This window comes from Strix aluco, chromosome Z (assembly GCF_031877795.1).
Source record: "Strix aluco isolate bStrAlu1 chromosome Z, bStrAlu1.hap1, whole genome shotgun sequence".
Classification (NCBI taxonomy): Eukaryota; Metazoa; Chordata; class Aves; order Strigiformes; family Strigidae; genus Strix; species Strix aluco.
Window position 1 is genome coordinate 36,740,084 of NC_133971.1, and position 22,131 is coordinate 36,762,214.

Consider the following 22,131-nt stretch of genomic DNA (forward strand, 5'->3'; position numbering starts at 1 on the left):
ATGATGAAAAGGAAGATAACAAAAAAAAAGAGAAAGAAAAAAGACAAGTGATGCACAATGCAATTTCTCACCACCTGCTGACCAATGCCCATCCAGTTCCCCAGCAACGACTGGCCCCTCCTGGCCAACTTCCCCCAGTTTAGATACTGAGCATGATGTCCTATGGTATGGAATACTCCTTCAGCTAATTCAGGTCAGCTGTCCTGGCGGTGCTCTGTCCCAGCTTCTTGTGCACCTGCTCGCTGGCAGAGCATGGGAAACTGAAAAGTCCCTGACTTAGGAAAAGTACTACTTAGCAACAACTAAAACATCAGTGTATTATCAACATTATTCTCATACTAAATCCAAAACACAGCACTGTACTAACTACTAGGAAGAAAATTAGCTCTATCCCAGCTGAAACCAGGACAGTTCCGTAGTCATCCCCTTCACATACGTGAGAGTCAATGTTATTTATTCATAGAATCATAAAATGGTTTGGGTTGGAAAGGACCTTCAAAGATCATCTAGTATAAACCCACTGCCATGAACAGGGACATTTTTCATTAGATCAGGTTGCTTAAAGCCCAGTCCAACCTGAACTTGAACACTTCCAGTGATGGGGCATCCACAACTTCTCTGGGAAACCTCTTCCAGTGTCTCACGACCTGCATCGTCAAAAAATTCGTTTATTATGTCCAATTTAAATCTATCCTCTTTCAGCTTAAAATCATTGCTCCTTGTCCTGTCAGTACTGGCCTTGGTAAAATGGCTTTATCCATCTTTCATATAATCTCTCTTTATATATTAAAATGCTGTACTAAGGTCGCCTAGAGCCTTCTTTTCTCCAGGCCAAACACAGAATCATGGAATCACAGAATACCTTGAGTTGGAAAGGACCCATAAGGATCATCAAGTCCAACTCCCTGTTCCTCACAGGACTACCTAAAACTAAAACCATATGACTAAGAGCATCATCCAGATGCTCTTTGAACTTTGACAGGCTTGGTGCCGTGACCGCTTCTCTGGGGAGCCTGATCCAGTGACTGACCACCCTCTCAGTGAAGAACCTTTTCCTAATGTCCAATCTGAACTTCCCATGATGCAGCTTCATTCCATTTCCTCGTGTCCTATCGCTGGTCACCAGAAAGAGGAGATCAGCACCTCCCACGCTGCTGCCCCCCTTGAGGAAGCTGTAGACTGCGATGAGGTCAGCTCTCAGCCTTCTCCAAACTGAACAAAGCAAGTGACCTCAGCCACTCCTCGTAAGTCTTGCCCTTGAGACCTTTCACTGTCTTGGTCACCCTCTGCTGAACACACTCTAATAGTCTAATGTCCTTCTTACATTGAGGCGCCCAAAACTGCACACAGTATTTGAGGTGGGGCCACAGCAGTGCAGTGTAGAGTGGAATAATCACCTCCCTCGACCGGCTAGCAATGCTGTGCTTGATGCACACTAGGACACAGTTGGCCCTTTTGGCTGCCAGGGCACACTGTTGACTCATATTCAACTTGCCATCTGCTCAGCATCCCAGATCTCTTCCCACAGGACTGCTTTCCAGCCTTTAGTCCCCCAGTTTGTCTGTATAACCAGGATTACTCCTTCCCAGGTGGAGAATCCTGAACTCGTTCCTGTTAAATTTCACATGGTTGATAACTGCCCATCTCGAGTCTATCCAGATCTCTCTGTAAGACCTCTCTACCCTCTAGGGAGTTCACAGCTCCTCCTAATTTAGTATCATCACAAACTTACTTTAAGTACATTTAATTCCTGCATTCAGATGATTTATAAAAACATTAGAGAGCACTGGCCCTAAAATCAAGCACTGGGGAACCCCACTGGTGACTGGCCATGAGCCTGACGTGACCCCATTTACTGTAACTCTTTGAACTTGACCCATCAATCAGTTGTTCACCTAATGTATTATGGACTTGTCTAGCTGTGTGCTGGACATGTTGTCCAGAAGGATAGTGTGAGAGACAGTATCAAAAGCTTTGCTAAAATCCAAAACCCCCATATCTACTGGCTTCCCCTGGTCAACTAGATGGGTGACCTTGTCACAAAAGGACATTAAGTTAGTTAAATGGGACTTTCCCCTCATGATCACATCTTCAGCCCCAACTCTCTCAGTCTTTCTTCGTAGGAGAGGTGTTTCCGCCCTCTGATCATTTTTGTGGCCCTCCTCTGGATCTGCTCTACCAAGCTCAATGTCTGCCTTGTACTGGGGACCCCAGAGCTGGATGCTGTACTCCAGGTGGGCTCTCAGCAGAGTTGAGTAGAGGGGGACAATCACCTCCCTTGACCTGCTGGCCATGCTTCTTTTTATGTAGCCCAGGATAATATTGGCTTTCTAAGCTGCAAGCCCATGTTGCCAGCTCGTATCTAATTTTGCATCCACCAGTATCCCAAATCCTTCTCTGCAGGGCTGCTCATTATTTATGCAAAAAGTAGGTCTTTGGTGGCCACAGATCAGTACCCATGTTTTTATTTGCCTACCCAGCTTCCTGTGCGTGGTGACTCAAATAGGTATTTTGCCTCCTGGTTGTTTATTTTTTACTCCTGCAGAAAGAATATTCGTATGATCTGTAACTAAATTTGCCAGGGAAAGTTGGCTTGTCTATCCATGTCCACTTTTCTTGTCTCAAAGTTAACTATTCCTGTAATACTTCTGTTGTTTCACTATTTCAGCAAGGTGCAGAAGTCTGTAGGAGACAGTCTCCTAAGGAATGAAAGATTTTTACAGTTGCAACATCAAGCTGCATGGCAAAACATACCAGTGCATCTGCACAACCTATTGTGGCAGGCAAGGTGCTTATTAACAAAAGTCTGTGGAAAAATGTTTATGCATAATTTCAATTTATTGTCAATTGAATAATCTGGACATGAAGTTGGGCAGACCTGACAAGACAGTTTGAAAAAGTGAACTCATAAAGTCAATGCAGTCCTGATGTGTCCTCCTTTTTCATAACAATTTGGTGTCCATGGCCTTCCCTCCTGTTTCCTTTATGGAAAAAGGGTTGTGCTTAAAAAATAAGAGACTCTCTTTTCCCCAGAGGACAAACACAGATAGTGTACTGAGGATGAGAGGGGGTCATAATACTGTGCAACATTTGAGAAAGAGGTAAGAGGAACACGGTGAGGAAAGAGAGATGCAAGATGGTGTTTAAGAGTCGGGTTCACATAGCGCTTAGGGATATGGTGTAGTTGGAAACTGTCAGTGTTAGGTTAACGGTTGGGCTAGATGATCTTCAAGGTCCTTTCCAACCTAGATGATTCTGTGATTCTGTGTTACTGTGTGTGTAGCATGGCCTCATGCCTTCTGGCACCAGGGGAAGGGGAGGGCTGATGCAGCCTGCCTAAGATCTCATGGGAGGAGGAAGGCCCACAGCATACTTTTCTCACAGGTACAGTGCAGAAACTAGAACCTGTCCCAGAAAAGTGGTTATCAAAGGGTGTGAAAATAAAGAGGAACGAAAATTGTCCAATATTACATAAACTTTCAAACCCCTGTAGTGAACAGTTGCATCACAATTCACATCCAGAAAAATAACCCACTTTTGGCTCATAGTTGCTTGCTTATTTGGAGACTTGTTTCTTAAGAAAAGCATTTCAAACTTTGATGACTGCTGAGAGTGGCAGGAGTGGATGAGATCCTCCTCTGCAAATCTCTTTCATCATCTTTGGTAATTACAGATAAAGGCAATTTTGGCATAAGATTGCTATTCTTTCTGACATGGATTATTGCAAGGCTTCTAACTCTAGCTGAGCACAAATACACATCTACTTTAGACCTTTGAGGGGGGGACTTGAACTAAGTCCCTCTACAAACTGGAGCCTGGAGAAATAAATACCAGAGTTTTGGGTTGTTTACATTAAGAGAAGTGAATATTTTAATATATTAAAAATTGTTAATGTCTTTCAGAAACTTTACTGAAAACAAGTGACTAGGTTTGAAGAATGAAACATGATTCCCAATAGCTTGCTTTTCTTTCATATTCACATGATAATAATTGCCTGTCAAGCGAAACCCTCAGCTACCTTTTTCCTCTGCAAAATCCCCTGCAGTGTATAGATAACAGAGAAGACTTAGAAGTACCTCTTACTGCTCCCACTCTTTGTGTGCTCTCTAGGACAAAGTTGCCATTTTGGGTGACTTCTGCTTTTTCCAACAGACTGTATGTACTCCTTGTTGATGTGAGTTCTCATTTATACGCTGCAGAAGTCAGAGGATGTGCGGTGACTGTATCATCTCATAACATGGTTTTACTAATCCACTGTGGTCCTTCCTTGCATGTTAAATGCTCTGTGCTGTGGCATTCTGCAAAGAATCCACACTGAGATATGGGACCTGTACCATTAATTTGAACCCTGCCTAGAGGAGAAAACTTAGTCTGGCCTGATATCATGCAGGATGCTGTGTGTTTCACTTTAACAGGATTACGTTCACTAGATGATTACAGCTCCCCTATTTTAAGCATAGACAAGTGCAGAAACAGAATTTACTTTTAAAAATCAAAATTTATGCCCCCCAAAAGCTGCTCTTTAAATTTTATTTTCAGATTCTTTTTAGCCATCTTTTTTTTTTTTTTCTACAAATCATATGGCTTTGAATCCAAAAGTAGATACTTGTGATGATTCATGAACACTAGGACCCACTCTTGCAAAACTCCCCTTGTCCCCTCTCCCAGCCCATATTTGGAATTTTGCTGTTTAAGCTCATTAGTTTCCCAGTTACCACCCATCAAACAAAAGCAGGCAAACCACTTTTAGCCTGAGTTGATGCATTTTCACAATAGATTTGCAGAATAGTTTGTGTCTCACATCTATGCTGCTTCAGGACAATATTCCAGATTCTCTTAAATTCAAGTATCTACTTTTGCAACAGAACTATTCAGATTTTTCTTCCAGTTTCACTCCTTTGGCTAATGGCCAGGGTTGTTCAGAAATGGAGTTCTGTTGCACATGTCTAATCAACGTACCTATTCTTTTCCCTAATGCAAAGAATAAGCAAAAAGTAAGTGTTTTTTCATTTTAAAACAGACAATATGAAGAAACTGTGAAAAGAAGAAGAAACTATGAGGCAGATGATAGAAGTTTAAATTTCCCTGGCAGTGCAGTGATTCTGAGGTTAATAAATTGCGATAATTGAAATTGTGGTAACAGCAGGTCTGTGTGAAGCAAAGGGATGTCTGATGGGTTGTACAGCATTTCTCAGAGACAGATGGGGCAGTATCAAGCTTGCTGAACAAGCTGTCATAGTGGTGTACAAGGCCTGCACTAGAACAGCCTACATGCTGTATAATACAATTTTTTCTTTGCTACTGATTGGTGTAAGTCAAGAGTCTCTCTATTGAGTGTAACGGTGTGTAAACAGCATTGACGTGCACCACAGTCTCTCTACCAGCTTGTCTATATTGTTCAGGAATGACTGGGATAGTGGGGGAGTTGCTTGGGTTTTCTTTTTTGTTTTTTAGTTCATAACATATTGTGAATATAATTTTTATTATTGTACTGCTAAAACTGTTTTTTTCTAGTGTTACATACTCTGCGTATACTTTTCACTTCTGTGCATGTTTGCAATGATCAAAATTTTCTTGAGTTAATTATATAACGTTACAAAACCATCGAATTAATCATACTCCTATTATGCTTTTAGCAGCATTCTTTATATGTCAAATGCTATACAACTAAATATGTTGTCTTTATGCTTACATTTCTTCTGAAAAAGTAATAGGGTTTATTTACTTGTCTATGTCTTTTGTGATCATTTATACCCCTGTGATATGTTTGCAAAACTGTGTTTTACTCTGATTTTGTACTCACATAGGTGTAGATGACTGCTGGAGGAATTTCACAATTAAGTCTTGTGAATAAAGATGGGAAAAAGGATGACTTTAATAATTTAAAGGAAATCAGTTTGGTTTAGAGTTAACTCAGTATGGAAAAAGATTTTTCTGTTTTTAAAAAATGAAGGAAAAAAGAATGACACAAATACATGCAGATGCTGTCCTTTCTCTTGGATAGTTCAAAATGGTTTGGATTTAAAAATTCAGTCTTGGCAGGCATTTAGTTCTCAAGGAATGTGTGCTTCTGGCCAAAAAAGAAGGGAAAAAAAGTTGTGAAATTAAAAAAATTAAAAATGTAAGGAATCCTATTATTTTGAAGGATAATCTTTAAAAGCCAAACCCTGCATTCTGACTTGAACTGAGGACCTCCATCAAATATGCAGTCTGAACTTATAAAACACGTGAAACTTCACCTAAGATCAAATACTCGGAATGCACACTGCTGAGTGTTAAAAAGATATCTGGGTGTTGACCTTTCATCTGGGAGCCCTGCCAGAATCAGACCTGGTATGGGTCTGCTGTGGGGGAAAAGGAGGAGAGCCATGGAGAGCACATGTCAGGGCACGTGCTCTTCTTGACCTCTGCTGGGCCCAGCTGCTCTTTGGATGCTGTTCTGCATCAGGGATCAGGGAGCAGTGAAGGGCTGGTGGATCGAGGGGAAGTTTTAGGCTCTCCTTCTGCCCTCATATCAAATTGGGAAAATTTCAACTTGTCATTTCACGCTGCTGTAGTCAAGCTTCCTTCCTCCCAATGCGTTGGTTGCTCCCCAGCCAGAAAAGCCCAGCTGCTCTGACTGTATCAATGCTGAGGTGTGTGCCTGGGTAGACACAGAGCTGTGCCCTTGTGAAATCACTGTGGGTAGCTGGGAGACATGGGGCATTATTAATGTGATTCAGATGTTGATTTCCAGCTAAGCTCTATACTCTGACTTCCAACCTCATTTATAAACTGATGCCACCCTCTAGAAACTCATTTTTAAAGCAAAGGTAGGAAACTGAGGAGTTGTGGAATTCAAACCTCAGTGCACATATAGGGACAGAGAGCCCTTTACTCTGGGGAAGAGGGTTGGTGGGAGATTTGGTGATTAGAGGTCTTTGTAGAAAAGATGCTGACACAGTAAACATTATGTGTTTGCTTTTTATATTCAGCTATTAATGGTTTGGGGTTTGTTTTTAATTTTTGGACACAGGATCTGTGAAGGGCGAAACATCCGGTACAGGACGTGCAGCAATGTGGTAAGTGAAGTACAGCTTTGACAGTCACATCCATATTATATAAAATAATTTAGTAATGTGATAGTGAGGGTACTGTAGCTATCTAAACTGCCTTCATACCAGAACGACTGTGAGCAAACCTTTGTCAGTTTCTTGAAAAACTGGAGAGATTATGGCATAGCATGATGCTAAAACTGTTTGGAAGGGATTGCAGTCACAGCCTTTCCAAAGAGAGTGTTGGTGAAACTTCAGAGTTGCTTTTTACAACCCCCCGGGCAGAATCAAGACCACTCATGCTCCCAGTATTACTTTGGTAACCAGCTGGTTCACACTGTCAGGCTAGAGGATTAAGCTGTTAAGGATTGAAGACAAGTTAGTAAGAGATGTTTTTGTTCACTTGTGCCCTCCCAGCATTGGAATTCTGTTGCATGTCTTAGAAAAGCAGTTTTAGGTAGCCTGCACCAGTGTTTTGGCCTTTCCAAAGGCTCTTGCTTGTTTTTTATATATGATGAATACAGTTTTCAATACAATAAAATAAATACATATTTCAATACAGTAAACTTTTAACTTCTCTGCTCACCAAAGTGGAAGTGTGTGTTTTCACTGGTGAAAATGGAAATAAAGACTTTCATACGGAAAGTTTTATTGGATGCCAAGAATAGTAAAAGTTCTCAAATTACATGGAGAAATGTCAATTTTACCAGTAAAGATGGAAAATGAAATCAAATGTGCACTGGGCCAAGCTTTCTCATGCCTGATAGGGACATACTCAGAAGCCTTTCAATAGGTGCTTTGTCTAAAAAGGTTTAAAAGTTTAAGCTAAAAAAATGAATATGTTCCCTCATATTTAGCTTATATTTTCTTCAACAGACCACAGTTCATAATGAAAGAAACTGCTTCTATCTGAGTTGTAGACTCCCATTGCAGTAAGATTTCTCACAGTTCTTCCTCTGAAATTTGTTCTGGGTGTATTCTTTGGGTTCCTGAAATTTCTCATCACTCTAGACATCTGCTTTGCTAACTGAAAACAACTAGAATAGTCAATAAATATGTCTACTGCTGAATAACAGTCTGGTTTCTACCTCTGAGGCATTTAGGCTACACTGCTACCATGGAGGGAATGGGAAGGTTGATTTGTGCCAGTCAAGTTGCGTGCTGTAGCTCTGTGGAATAGGACACAAAAAGGAAAAAAAAGGGCAAACAACTATTAAAGGCTAATTGGTCTACAATTAGACCCATCAGTTTTGTTTTGGTTAGTGAATGTCTGCATGTTAAGACAGTCACCTTCCTTCTTCCTGTGGAAGGTGCCCCTGCCCACAGCAGAGGGGTTGGAACTAGATGATCTTTAAGGTGTCTTCCAACCCAAACTATTCTATGATTCTGACCTGCCTTTGTGTATGCTAAGAGCAGTAAGACAAACTAGCATCCTGCTCTGCTGCCATTAGCTGTTCCTGGATCACCCTAATGATTTTAACGATTGGACTAGATGATCTTCAAGGTCCTTTCCAACCTAGATGATTCTGTGATTCTGTAATGAGAGGTTGGGGTATTACCTGTGTTGCAAGCCTTATTTTGGAATCATTGATCTTAACTTTTCAAGATAAGGAATAATTTTTTTAATGTTATTTTTAGCTTAGGTTCTGTTTTAGAAATGTGCATCTGAACAGTTTTCTTTCAAAATAAAATCTTGCATAGTTTTTTCAGGCAATTCATTTACATACCTTGTATTTGGCCATACTAGCTCCAGACTTTCCAACATGCCAGTGAGGCATGCAGCTGCAGAACTCACTTAATTAGTTCATACCAAATAATCCAAACTGAAACTTTCAAAGGGCTTTACTATGCTGAAATCAGTGACAGTTTTACCACTGAATTATGAAGACCCAGGACTACATTTATGAATGTAACCTCTTTTTTTTTCAGAGAGGGTAAAGAATGGATTTGCTACATTGCTCTTTTCCTTAGGAAAAGGATGAAATGAGTTTTCATTTGTTTGGTTTTGGTACACTTGCAAAACTAGTAATAAATCAAACTATTCTCAAGCTTCTGACTGCATCTACTTTGACCGGCCGTTCAAATATGGCTTTATGTCATAAGGACAGTACTTGGTTGTATTCATTTTGCAGGCATTTGATTTTGGGGGAAAGTATTTTCTATTTTTAAAGTATGTTGAGTCTTTGATTCAGATGTTACGCACTTCCACTTATCATATTTACTAATCTGAGTTACCATGCACCAGTATCACAACATCAGCCATTGCAAGGGCACTGCCACCATGATCAGCATCAGAACTTGTGGTAGGATCCTGCCACAGCCTTGGTGGTCCTCAGCCTAGTGTTTCTGGGGCTAGGTACCACTTTGAAGTACCTTGTGCTGCACCAGTGGAAATGTAAAGCAGTCTGGGAACCCCAGACGTGCATCTCTGCACTGAAATCCATTCTGTTATTGAATTGTGCAGCTGTACCACTGAAATACTGTTTGTCTCTTTCAGAATAGTAAAAAAAAAAGCGTATACTTTCTCTGCTGTCTTTGTCTCCAAAATCCAAGGGGACATACACACAAATTTGGCCTTGGAAACCATTCATTAACCCCATGGCTTGTCATGGAATTCTGCACTGGAAAAGGCACACAATATTGTGTGTATTTTTGTTAACTCAGATTTCGTCTTTTAAGGTTTCATGCACAAAGACACTGAAAATTAGGAGAATGGAGCCCCAGGCTCAATGAGACCTACATTTTCATCTGTTAGATGACAGTCTGTTGCTTTAAGGGAAGATGAGAACAAATCCCCTCATTCCACCCCTGTAAATGAAGCTAGCTGTCATGCATTGTGAAAAATTCCTTTTTGATTCTTGTGGCAATCAGTGAGTCCTGAAATACAAACTTTCGTTACCATTATCTTGCGTATAACTTGAGGACTGATGTTACTGTTCATAAAATAACCAGTCTTTTTATTTTCTGCAAACTGTCTGTCTGTAAACTGACATGTTTTTGTTCGTATGACTGTCCTCTTACAGGAAAGGATGGGTAGTCACATATACTAAAAGCAAATTCTTTATTTTAAGGGTGGAATTGGAGAATGGGAAGAATACTTCTTGGAATCTGGCAGTGAACACGTTTTCTTAGGCACTATCATTTGCAAGATTTTGCTACAGCTGGTTTTAATTCATCCTGAAATTAAATTATGGGGGTCGGGGCGGGGGGGGGTGGGGGGGTGGGAAGGATGAGATAAAGAAAAAGAGAGACAAAGGGGAGAGAGTGGTGCGTCTGTTTTTTCAGTGACCTGTTATTATTCTAGAGATGCTGAACCATTTTGCATAGTATAGACTGTAAGAGAGACTGATACTGCTGTCTGAGCTTCCGAGCAGTACTTAACAGAACAAGTCCAGTCCAGTATGTTCACCACTTGCATTGCCTGGTGTTGATCAGAAACTGGAAAGATTATGGTTATGAAGCCATATGTATAAATACTAAAAGAAGGAATGAGGGAATCTGAAGATGATTTAGGGTTGAATTGCATCTGCTTTTTTTTCTTTTTTGCTATTCATATTGACTCCAAGTATGTTTCCAGACATTTAGAATATAATCATGGAGGGGAGAGAGGGAGTAATTTGAATGCAATGAAAACATGTTTTTGTATCTAGCTGGGTTGTTATACTAAACACTATGCAAAATAAACAAAAATATTTCCAAACTGTGAGTAGGATTTTTTTTACTAGTTCCTTTTTTTTCCCCAAGCTAGCATGCTCCCTGTTCCTTCTTCTAGGCACATTCTTAGTTGCCAGGTTCTCTCCAGCTTTTTACCAGGGTATCATGTCACCTCATTTGCCCTTTCTCTTTTTCAGTCCTTCTGTCACTATGTTGTTTCTTGCTTTCTCTTCCCCTATTCACATGAAAAACTATCTGAAGGATGTTTGTTGGAATGTGTTCTTCATGTGTCTTCATGCCTTCTCTCTTCATTCTCCTCCATTATCAACCCTCTTTTTGTGACTGAAAATATTTTTATTTTCCCTGATATTTTTCCTTTTATTCCACTGTTTTCTGAATCAGACCAGAAAAAAAAATGAGATGCTAAGACTGGCACTTCATTCCCAAAGGACTTTACTTTTCATATTTACTTGCTTATACCTGCCAGCATGATGAGGAACACTACATATGAAGCTGATCTTGAGATTTTGCTGTTTGACATGAAAACAGATGATGCTGGAAGCTGCACAATGTTACTAGCTCATTTGACAAGGTTTAGAACAGTTCCCTTAAGCCTAGGAAAAAATTTGTAGATAATGGCTATACCACATTAATCAAAGCACCAAAACCTGTAAACACGACCTGCAGCTCTTTTTTATATATACCTCACTTTCTTCACTTGACTGAAATACCAGCTGTAACGACATCCTCCATTTTTTGACAAGCTACTTCCATCCCTGTTTCTTACCAGCTCATACTACATTTTGTACACACTAGCACTGATATTGCCCATCTCACTTTCAACAAAATGACACTATCTTCTTTCGAGGCACCAAAGCCCAACCAGTTGGAAACTGTCAAACCTAAACTTCCATAAAAGTGCGTAATTCTCAGAAGCATTGGCTTCTGTGAATGAGAAGCGTCAGCTTCTGTGTATGAGAAGCATCATCACCAGGTAGGATATTTTCAGAGCTACAAAAATGATTAGGATTTAGTTTTTCTACCTTCTGGTGGCCAGAAATGCCATGTGAAGTCTTTTGCAATCAAACATCCCAGTTTGCATTTTGCAGTAATTTACTTTTTTTTAATAAAGTATAAGCACTACACCTATCTCCTTACTAACACCAGATTTACTTAATGTCAGTTTACTTTTTAAGTGGAAATTCTTCCAAACTCAGATCATTTATTGTCACCACAGTCTGTTCCTCAAAATGGTGGATTTTATTAACTACCATCTTATTTCCGAATGGGTGCATTTTAAAACCCCAGTCTGTCATCTAGGAGTTATTTCTTTGAACTTAGAAACAACTGCTTTTAGTATATTGCTAATGGTAGCAGCACTGACTTCTGGATTTTCTATCTTCTCAGCAAGCGAACCTGTGAATCTTTGAATATTAAAAAATAGAACAAAAAAAACCCCACTGCTGCCATTCTGTGTAAATGCATCAAGAATCTTTGTAGACCAAACAATGTGAATCACTTCCATGACAGTGGCATCTGAGGACTCTTCAGGACTCTGGATGATTCATAGAATAAATTCAATATTGCTGATAATGATAATTTTGTTTTATTTGAATATCTCTTTTTGATCTGCCAAGGTGGCACCCGTGGTGCTTTTAGGAAAGTGTACTCTAATACCATGTACTTGTATTAGTTTTTGACTGAAATATTTGGAAGTTTTTCAAGATGAAATGCAAGTTACTGTATTTAGTTTAAGCACTTCACTTTAAAAGGTATGAACAAACAAAAATTTTAAAACAGCAGGAGAAGCTGCATATGGAATTATTTGCTAAAAATGAGGACATTCTTTGAAAAAAAACCCAAACATTTTTTGTCAAAAATAGTTTTTATAAATATTTCTAATGACAAATATTCATGGAGATGTACATTTGTACTTCATTGACTGTTTTAGCTCTCATCTTCACTCCATGTTTATTCCATACAGAGTAAGCATTTGCTTATATTCCCCAGTTTACTTTGTTCATATTATTTCTCTCATGCTTCTCTGTCAGACATTGCAGTGTCTTGGGGTTGTCAGAGAAAGCTATAGTATGAGCCCCTCTCGACCTAAGCAGCTAAGCCTGATCATAACCTATTTAGAAGTTCACAGGAGCAGACTAGTGAAAAGCCTGGCTGCAAGAAACTTAATTCAAATAGGGCATTCAACAAGACTTCAAGGCTGAGTGGAGTTTCTGTTAAATCCCTAGATCTCCTAATCTCTTTACTTTTATCTGAAGTTCTTAGTGTTGGGCAAGCCCCTGCTTGAGAACCTCAGGCTTTCTTTCTCAGTAGGGAAATGGTGCAGCTGAAATGCCATGTGTACTTCATGGAACTGGTTCAATAAGCTGTTCTGTCAGATGCTGCACAGAGTAGTCCAGTTAGTAATTTTTTGCACAGAGGAAAATCTCCAGGTATAGTAAATAATTTTTGGCCTCTGCAAATATACAAGCACATATATTGTAAACTGTTTTAAGGTTCCTCAACTGTTTCTACCTGTCACAGCTTAGATATGATCTTCCACATTTCACCCACTAAGTAAACTTTAAAAAGCCTGACCCTCTTTTGTGCCATGAAATCTGATCTCCCTGTCACCATCAGGGGACATCTGGGATTCATCTTATCTTTTCCACTGGTTTGTTGATTAATAGAAATTGTTTTGAATGAGATTCAAACATGGCAAAACTCCATGGCCTTTAGGAAGGGTCAAATAGGAGGTCAAGTTTAAAAAAAAATTTTGGATGTGAGGAAGCAAATGAAGCCATACTAATGTAGCCAGCATTAGGTGCCTAAGAGGTGAAGATGAAAGTCCTGTGTTTATTTCAAAATAGGTTTCATACATCAGAGGGGCTTCTGATCATCTTTAAAATGATATATATTTTCATTGCAGTGAAGGAAATCTTGACCTGATAGGATGAATGGAGATCATAGGTATCTAGGACAGGCTCAATGTCTCAGGAATATCTCAAGAGCCTTCACAAGCTAAAGGTCATGAAACAGCCATCTAGGACTCACAGAGTTAGAGGAGGAACAGTTGTTTCCTATTCACTGGAAATTTTCTTCCCTAAAATGTCTTAATGTGTAGGAAGCTTGAAGATAAATGGACTTAGATGAGACTTTCAAGTTTATTAGTTCTTTCTGATTCTTCAAGGAGTGCAATGGCAGCGGTTCCTCATGTCTGCAGGGGCCCACAGATAATTTCCAAAAGAAAACAAAACTGGTAAGGTTTGAATATAGCACCAAAGCTGTAGTAACCTGAAGCAAGACTCTAGTGGTTTTGCAGCCAGATGCCAGTGCTGCCACATGTTCCAAGCCAAACAAAGGCCACGCGGATGTGGTTAGAAAAATAGCTTACAGAACTACATAACCCATGCAGAGATATGCTACCTTGGGTTCACTGCTACACTGACTTGTGACTTCTGGCTGCCTCAGAGTCTGGGCACACCATTGTCTGTCAGTCTGTTGTGCAAGTAAACAAACTGCATACTGTTAGATCGTTTCCAGGATCAGACCCTTAGGTGGAGTGAAATGTAACTTCACTCAGGCCAGTGAAGCAGTGCTGGCTGGCAGCTGTAGAGGATCCCCTTCTACCAAGACACCATGTACATACTGAAAGCAGGCTGATTTTTTAAAAGGGGAAAAGACTTTGTGGAGCAAGAGTCTACAGTTTCTCCTGTCCTGGAGCCAACACTGCAGATATGAGTCACAGGGAGACTGCCTCAAGACAGCAAATTCTCTTACCTAAAGATGTGCAAAGTGTTTAGAAGAAAATAGCAATTTACTGCTTGAACAAATGTGCAACAAAACACTGGCTTTGCCTTATCTGTTAGTTCAGCAACTAGAATGCTCATTTATAGGCTCCGAGCTTATATCTGTCTTTCATTATATGATTGCACGAAGCCCAGCATGAAGAGGCTCTGATCCCCACTGACATATCATACAAACAATAAATACTAAGTTTAAAAATCAAGAAAAAAACCATGAACACGAGATTAATAAGCAGTTACAAGTTCTGTACAGTTCCTACTTTTTCAGTCTCAGTGACCTGTGTCTAATGATGGGTAAAATGTCTTTGTTAACTGGGGGGAAGGTTCCCCTCTGAGGGAAGGGGATCTTCAAGGCCTTCGGGTAGATTTAGGATTCAGGATTTCAGTAGTAGAGAAGTGTTGGTCCAGACCATGACCGTCTTTCGTATCTGCATGCCAAAATAAGTATGCAAGTCTGCGTTTCTGACTGCTTGAATGTATTCTTTGAATGGCTTCAAGTTTCACATGAAAACTTACTTAAACACAAGCTCTACTATTTAAATCCATTGTTTTATTTTGATCATGATATCAAAGACTTGAAGTATTTAACGTTGGTCCTGGTCACCTGCCGTGTCCTGAAAGCCTGTTATGTTGACTGTACCTTTTTTCTTTCTTTGATTTAAAAATAAAATTCAACACAACAAACATAGCATTGAATACTCTACAAAGCAGGATTATGAACTTTTATGTCATGTGCTTTATTGGGCCTTTCTGTCTTTGTAAAAATAAAGCTATTGCAAGCCAGGAAGTTTTGAAGGTAGAGCCAAGCTTGAACCAAACAAGAGAGTTGGCTTGGATCTCTGCAACAAGCCTAAGCCAAGCCAATAGACCTGACTGTATTCATTTATGGTTATGGAGAGAAAATATCAGAGAAGGGTATGCAGCAGAAGATTTTGTGGCAGGAAGTAAGGCCACAGTGTTCCTCTTTGCATGTCTTTATTTGAAAATAGAGCTAAACCAGATCTTGGGTCAAACTGTAACTGTTTTGTTCATCCTTTGTTTAAAAGCAGAACATAAAGACCAGTTTTTCTCTAATTACACAGCTACAGAGGAATAATGATTTTTCCACATATTTTTCTGCTCTCTTCACTCCAGTCTTTGTCCTCTATCAGTAGTTTGTCCAGATCACAAAAAGGGCCTGATTGCCTCTAAGATTTTCTGAAGATTTTAAAATCAAACTGAAATACTTCCAACATTTACTGGGTTTTTTATCTTCCATAACATATTAAGAGAAAAAATGTCTGCTGTTTAAGTCCTCCAGCAGTAAAATTCCAATTACGAGATTGGACTTTCAACCTCCACTTTCAAAAACGATGAATGAGCTCTGGATTATTGCTCTTTGATACATACTTTTCTAGAGCAAGATTTAGCCAAAATCCTTTTTTTCTCTTACGCCTTAATCCATTTAACCTTTTATAGCAGGGGCACTATTCCCTTGTACCTAGACAGCAGAACTTTTGACTTCAGTTTGACCCATTATTTTGTGCTGCATCACACTCAAATACAAAGCAAATTAACTGAAAATTTGCTCTTATGCTACAAAACAAATTAGCTGAAGACATGTGGCTTAAGCCGATGGCTTGTATGTGTGTGTAGTTCACTATAAGAAATGTTTGGAGGGGTGTGATCCAACATTATTCAACTTTCAAACAAAACGGGCATAACCACATTCTGCCAATTTGCTTCAAAAGGAGATTTGAAAGCTTGATTTTTAAGACATGTTTTATTTTAGATCTTAATAATAAACAATGATCTTTTCATGTTATAAACTGACATGCAGCCCCCATGTCATTCGTATTGAAAGCTGTAATAATCTGCCCTATTTAAAAGAAGCAGAAATAGGTTACTGAATAAAGGTGCAGAAGAAAACCTGAGAAACAGAGGTGATTATTTAAACCTGCTATTTTGCCTCAATAGCAGCAAGACATTCCTAGCTGGGAGGATAGGACATCTGTGTGTAAGGTTGTCATTAATGATAACTGAATTTCTATAAGATGAAGTAGTTTGAAGACAGAGAATACAGGTATCTTATAAGGATATTGAATAATTACATGGTTGTATATACATCAAAGTCCTTCCCTATCAAGTCTGTGGCAGTTGGAGGCCAATTAGGGCACAGCGATCATGAAATAATAGAGTTCTCTGTTCTTAGACAGGCCAGGAGAGGAGGAAGCAGAACTGACATCCTGGACTTCCAAAGGGCTGACTTTGTCTCATTTGGGCACCTGCTTGACAGCATCCCTTGGGAGATGATCCTGAAGGGTATAGGGGTCCAGGAAGGCTGGGCACTCTTTAAGAAGGAAGTGTTAATGGCTCAGGAGCAGGCTGTCCCCAGGTGCTGTAAGAGAAGCCGGCGACAGAGAAGACAACCCTGGCTAAACAGGGAGCTTTGGCTGCAACTCAGGGAGAAGAGGAGAGTTTACGGCCTTTGGAAGAAGGGGCAGGTCACTCACAACGATTACAAAGATGCTGTGAGGCTATGCAGGGTGGAAATCAGGAGGTCTAAAGCCCAGCTGGAAATTAATCTGACTTCAGCAATCAAGGACAACAAGAAATGTTTCTATAAGTATGTGAGCATCAAAAGAAAGACCAGGGAGAGCCTCCATCCCCTGCTAGATGCAGGAGGAAACATGGTAACAAGTGATGGGGAAAAGGCTGAGATGCTTAATGCCTTCTTTGCCCCAGTCTTTAATAACAAAACTAGTTGTGTTGAGGGAGTCAAGCCTCCTCAGCCAGAGGACAGAGACTGGGAGAACGACCCCCCTGCAATCCAGGAGGAGATAGTCAGTGACCTACTGCATCACATAGACATACACAAGTCTATGGGACCGGATGGGATACACCCGAGGGTGCTGAAGGAGCTGGCTGGGGTGCTCGCCAAGCCGCTTTCCATCATTTACCAGCAGTCCTGGCTGACTGGGGAGGTCCCGACAGATTGGAAAGTGGCCAATGTGACGCCCATCTATAAGAAGGGTCAGAAGGATGATCCGGGAAATTACAGGCCTGTCAGCTTGACGTCGGTGCCCGGGAAGCTGATGGAGCAGCTCATCCTGAGGACCATCACACAGCACACACGGCACAACCAGATGATCAGGCCCAGTCAGCATGGGTTTATGAAAGGCAGGTCCTGCTTGGCAAACCTGATCTCCTTCTACGACAGGGTGACTTGTTTATTGGATGAGGGAAAAACTGTGGATGTTGCCTACCTTGACTTCAGTAAGGCCTTTGACACCGTTTCCCACAGCATTCTCCTGGCAAAACTGTCTGCTCGAGGCTTGGATGGGCACACGCTTTGCTGGGTAAAAAACTGGCTGGATGGCCGGGCCCAAAGAGTTGTGGTGAACGGAGTTAAATCCAGTTGGCGGCCAATCACGAGTGGTGTCCCCCAGGGCTCGGTTTTGGGGCCACTCCTGTTTAACATCTTTATTGATGATTTAGAGGAGGGGATCGAGTGCACCCTCAGTCAGTTTGCAGATGACACTAAATTGGGTGGGAGTGTTGATCTGCTCGAGGGTAGGGAGGCTCTGCAGAGAGATCTGGACAGGCTGGAGTGATGGGCTGAGGCCAACTGTAGGAGTTTCAATAAGGCCAAATGCCAGGTGCTGCACTTTGGCCACAACAACCCCCAGCAACACTACAGGCTTGGGGAGGAGTGGCTGGAGAGCTGCCAGTCAGAGAGGGACCTGGGGGTGTTGATTGACAGCTGCCTGAACATGAGCCAGCAGTGTGCCCAGGTGGCCAAGAAGGCCAATGGCATCCTGGCTTGTGTCAGAAATAGCATGGCCAGCAGGGACAGGGAAGTGATCTTGCCCCTGTACTCGGCACTGGTGAGGCCGCACCTCGATTCTTGTGTTCAGTTTTGGGCCCCTCACTACAAAAAGGACATTGAATTACTCGAGCGTGTCCAGAGAAGGGCAACGAAGCTGGTGAAGGGTCTGGAGCACATGTCGTACGAGGAGCGGCTGAGGGAACTGGGGTTGTTTAGTCTGGAGAAGAGGAGGCTGAGGGGAGACCTCATCGCCCTCTACAGCTACCTGAAAGGAGGTTGCAGAGAGCTGGGGATGAGTCTCTTTAACCAAGTAACAAGCAATAGGACAAGAGGGAATGGCCTCAAGTTGCACCAGGGAAGGTTTAGACTGGATATTAGAAAGTATTTCTTTACAGAACGGGTTGTTAGGTGTTGGAATGGGCTGCCCAGGGCAGTGGTGGAGTCCCCATCCCTGGAGCTGTTTAAGAGTAGAGTCAACATAGCACTTGTGAATATGGTGTAGTTGAGAACTGTCAGGGTTAGGTTAATGGTTGGACTAGATGATCTTCAAGGTCTTTTCCAACCTAGACGATTCTGTGATTCTGTGATTCTGTGATTCTGTGATTCTGTGATTCTATAATCGACATTTATGATTCTCTACTAAAAAATGTTACAGTCCTCAAGCAAAGGGTGTAACAGGTATTCATTTCACCTGGTATTTGACCAGGTATCATTGAGGAGCAGATTTTCTTACAATAGCAAGATGGAGGACTATGGGACCTTAATAGTCTGAGGCAGCTGTATTGCCAACATTTGCTTTTTTTCATAGAATCATAGAGTTGTTTAGGTAAGAAAAGACCTTTATGATCATCGAGTCCAACCGTTAACCTAACTCTGCCAAGTCCATGGCTAAACCATGTCCCTAAGTGCCACATTCACATGTCTTTTAAATATCTCCAGGGATGGTGAGTCAACCACTTCCCTGGGTAGCCTGTTCCAATGCTTGACAACCCTTTCAGTGAAAAAATGTTTCCTCATGTCCAATCTAAACCTCCCCTAGCACAACTTTAGGCCATTTTCTCTTGTCCTATCACTTGTTACTTGGGAGAAGAGACCAACAGCCACCTCACTACAACATCCTTTCAGGTAGTTATAGAGAGCAATAGGGTCTCCCCTGAGCCTCCTTTTCTCTAGGCTAAGTAACCCCAGTTCTCTCAGCTGCTTCTCATGGGACTTGTTCTTTAGACCCTTCACCAGCCTTGTTGCCCTTCTTTGCATCTAAGTACCTCAGCCTTTTCCTCACCCTATGTCACTATGTTTTCCCCTGCATCCAATAACAGATGGAGATTCTCCTTAGTATTCTTTTTGTTGCTAACATGTTTATAGAAACATTTTTTCTTGTCTTTTATGGCAGTAGCCAAATTAAGCTCTAGTTTGGCTTTGGCCCTTCAAATTTTCTCCCTGCATAACCTCACAACATCCTTGTAGTCCTTCTGATGGGCCTGCCTCTTCTTCCAAAGGTCATAAACTCCCTTTTTTCCCTAAGTTCCAGCCAAAGCTCTCTGTTCAGCCAGGTCAGGTTGCTTTCCCTGCCAACTTGTCTTTTGGCACATTGGGACAGCCTGCTCCTGTGCCTTTAAGATTTCCTTTTTGAAGAATGTCCAGCCTTCCTGGACCAATTTGCCCTTCAGGACTACCTCCCAAGGGACTCTGTCAGCTAGTCTCCTAAACAGGCCCAAAGCCCTCCAGAAGTCCAAGGTAGCAGTTCAGCTGACCCCGCTCCTTATTTCTCCGAGAATCGAAAACTCTTGATTGCTATGCCCAAGATGGCCTTCAACCATCACATTACCCCTAAGTCCTTCTCTGTTCACAAACAGCAGGTCCAGTGGGGTACCTTCCCTAGTTGGCTCACTTACCAACTGTGTCAGGAAATTATCTTCCACACACTCCAGGAACCTTCTGGACTGGTTCCTCTCTGCTGCACTGTATTTCCAACAGACATTTGGTAAGTTGAAGTCACCAAGGAGAACAAGGGCTAGTGATTGTGAGAGTTCTCCCAGCTGCTTATAGAATATTTCATCTGTCTCTTCATCCTGGTTGGGTTGTCTGTAACACTCTTACCATGATATCTGCCTTGTTAGTCTTTCCCCTGATTCTTACCCATAAATACTCAACCCTTTCATCACCATCATCAACCTCTAGAGAGTCAAAACACTTCCTAACATACAGGGCTATCCTACTGCCTCTCCTTCCTCACCTATGCCTTCTCAAGTCTTTATAGCCATCCATTGCAGCATTCCAGTTGTGTGAGTCATCCCACCATGTTTCTGTGATGGCAACTATGTCATAGTTTTCCTGCTGCACAATGGCTTCTAGCGCCTCCTGTTTGATGTCTTTTTGTCACAGTCCTCATGATGCTTAAAGTTTTTCCTAAAGCTTAGTTCCTGTATTCCTGTAATTATGTGAGAAATTCAGATTACCTGTGAAAAACACAATCTCTAGCCTTTGTGGTTTCTTGCACAGAAAAACTTGAAATACCATTCTTCAAGGATCAAAAACTGGAAAGGAAATAAAAAGAACTCATGTTTATTTTGTCTGAAGTCGTGATTTTGAAGATCTTGCTCTCTTGAGAACCTGACTCATGGTTTTCAGTGCTACATGATGGCAAGAATGTATATGTGGGTAAGAAAAGCCTCACATTCTCAAGAGACTTTAAGTAGTATGAGTGGTCTTTGCTTTTTATATCAGGTGTACTAGGTTCAGAGTAGGGTTTATATGTTTCACAAACCTCCCGAATAATTAACAAAGGGGCATTTTAAAGGTCTTCCCAGTAAAATAATAGTAAGTTGCTAATTATGCGAGTTAAGAAATCTTAAATTAAAGTAAATGTGTATCACATTTTTCTGATTCTTGTTGCCCTACCAACTGATTTAGGTCATCGAGGAGAAAAAAAGCTGGTGAAGAGAGCTTAAATAAAAAAACAATTAAATCATGTAATACTTTTCTCTTTCTCTTCAAACAAAGGAAAATTTGGCTGCAAGAGAGTGGCTGTGTACACACATTTCCCCACATACATGCACAAGTGAAAAGAGATTCAGCAAGAGCATTTCAGGGCCGTGATTAAGACACGTACAGTGAATTTCTTATGTCCCAAACATATTTACACATGATCTTGATGTTCTTTCAATACTTTTATGGAAAGAAGAAAGAAGAGTATAACTATAGAGTTCAGTTATGTGTACCTGTAGCTATTTAAATCAGTCTTCTTTGTCTAAACAGAAAAACTCTCTACATCTGGCAGCTGTGGAGTGCAGACAGATGCATGGCACTGCAACTGGCTGTCTTGAATAGACCTGCTGACCTTTTCCTCTTTTCCACAGGACTGTCCGCCAGAAGCAGGTGATTTTCGTGCCCAGCAGTGCTCAGCTCACAATGATGTCAAGTACCAGGGACAGTTTTATGAGTGGCTTCCTGTCTCTAATGACCCTGACAACCCATGTTCTCTGAAGTGCCAGGCCAGAGGAGCAGCTTTGGTTGTGGAGCTGGCACCAAAGGTTCTGGATGGGACCCGGTGCTACACTGAATCCCTGGACATGTGCATCAGTGGCTTGTGCCAGGTAAGGAGAGAAGCCCTACCCAATGCCTTTCCTCATGACTTCTCCCGTCAGATCTCTTTCATGCGCTCTCTCTCCTCCTCCATACTTGTATCATTTTAGGGTCTTCATTTTAATAGTCTGTTTTCATTCTTTTAAGTTGACTACTTCTACCTTGTTTGTAAGAGGTATACAAATGCAAAGGTTATTTTCTCACTTTATGCTGTTTCCTTGGAGTTTTTATGAGGAATGTATTCTCA

The 22,131-nt window shown here is 41.2% G+C and overlaps 1 protein-coding gene across 1 annotated transcript in view; it reads left to right on the plus strand.

The window, feature by feature from the left end:
• The window catches only part of ADAMTSL1 (ADAMTS like 1), a 215,776-nt gene that overhangs the window by 34,877 nt on the left and 158,768 nt on the right, over nucleotides 1–22,131 (plus strand). The window contains exons 3-4 of the mRNA XM_074812177.1: nucleotides 7,016–7,061; nucleotides 21,659–21,895. Coding sequence (XP_074668278.1) covers nucleotides 7,016–7,061; nucleotides 21,659–21,895 — 283 coding nt within the window. The remainder of the gene's footprint in view (nucleotides 1–7,015; nucleotides 7,062–21,658; nucleotides 21,896–22,131) is intronic.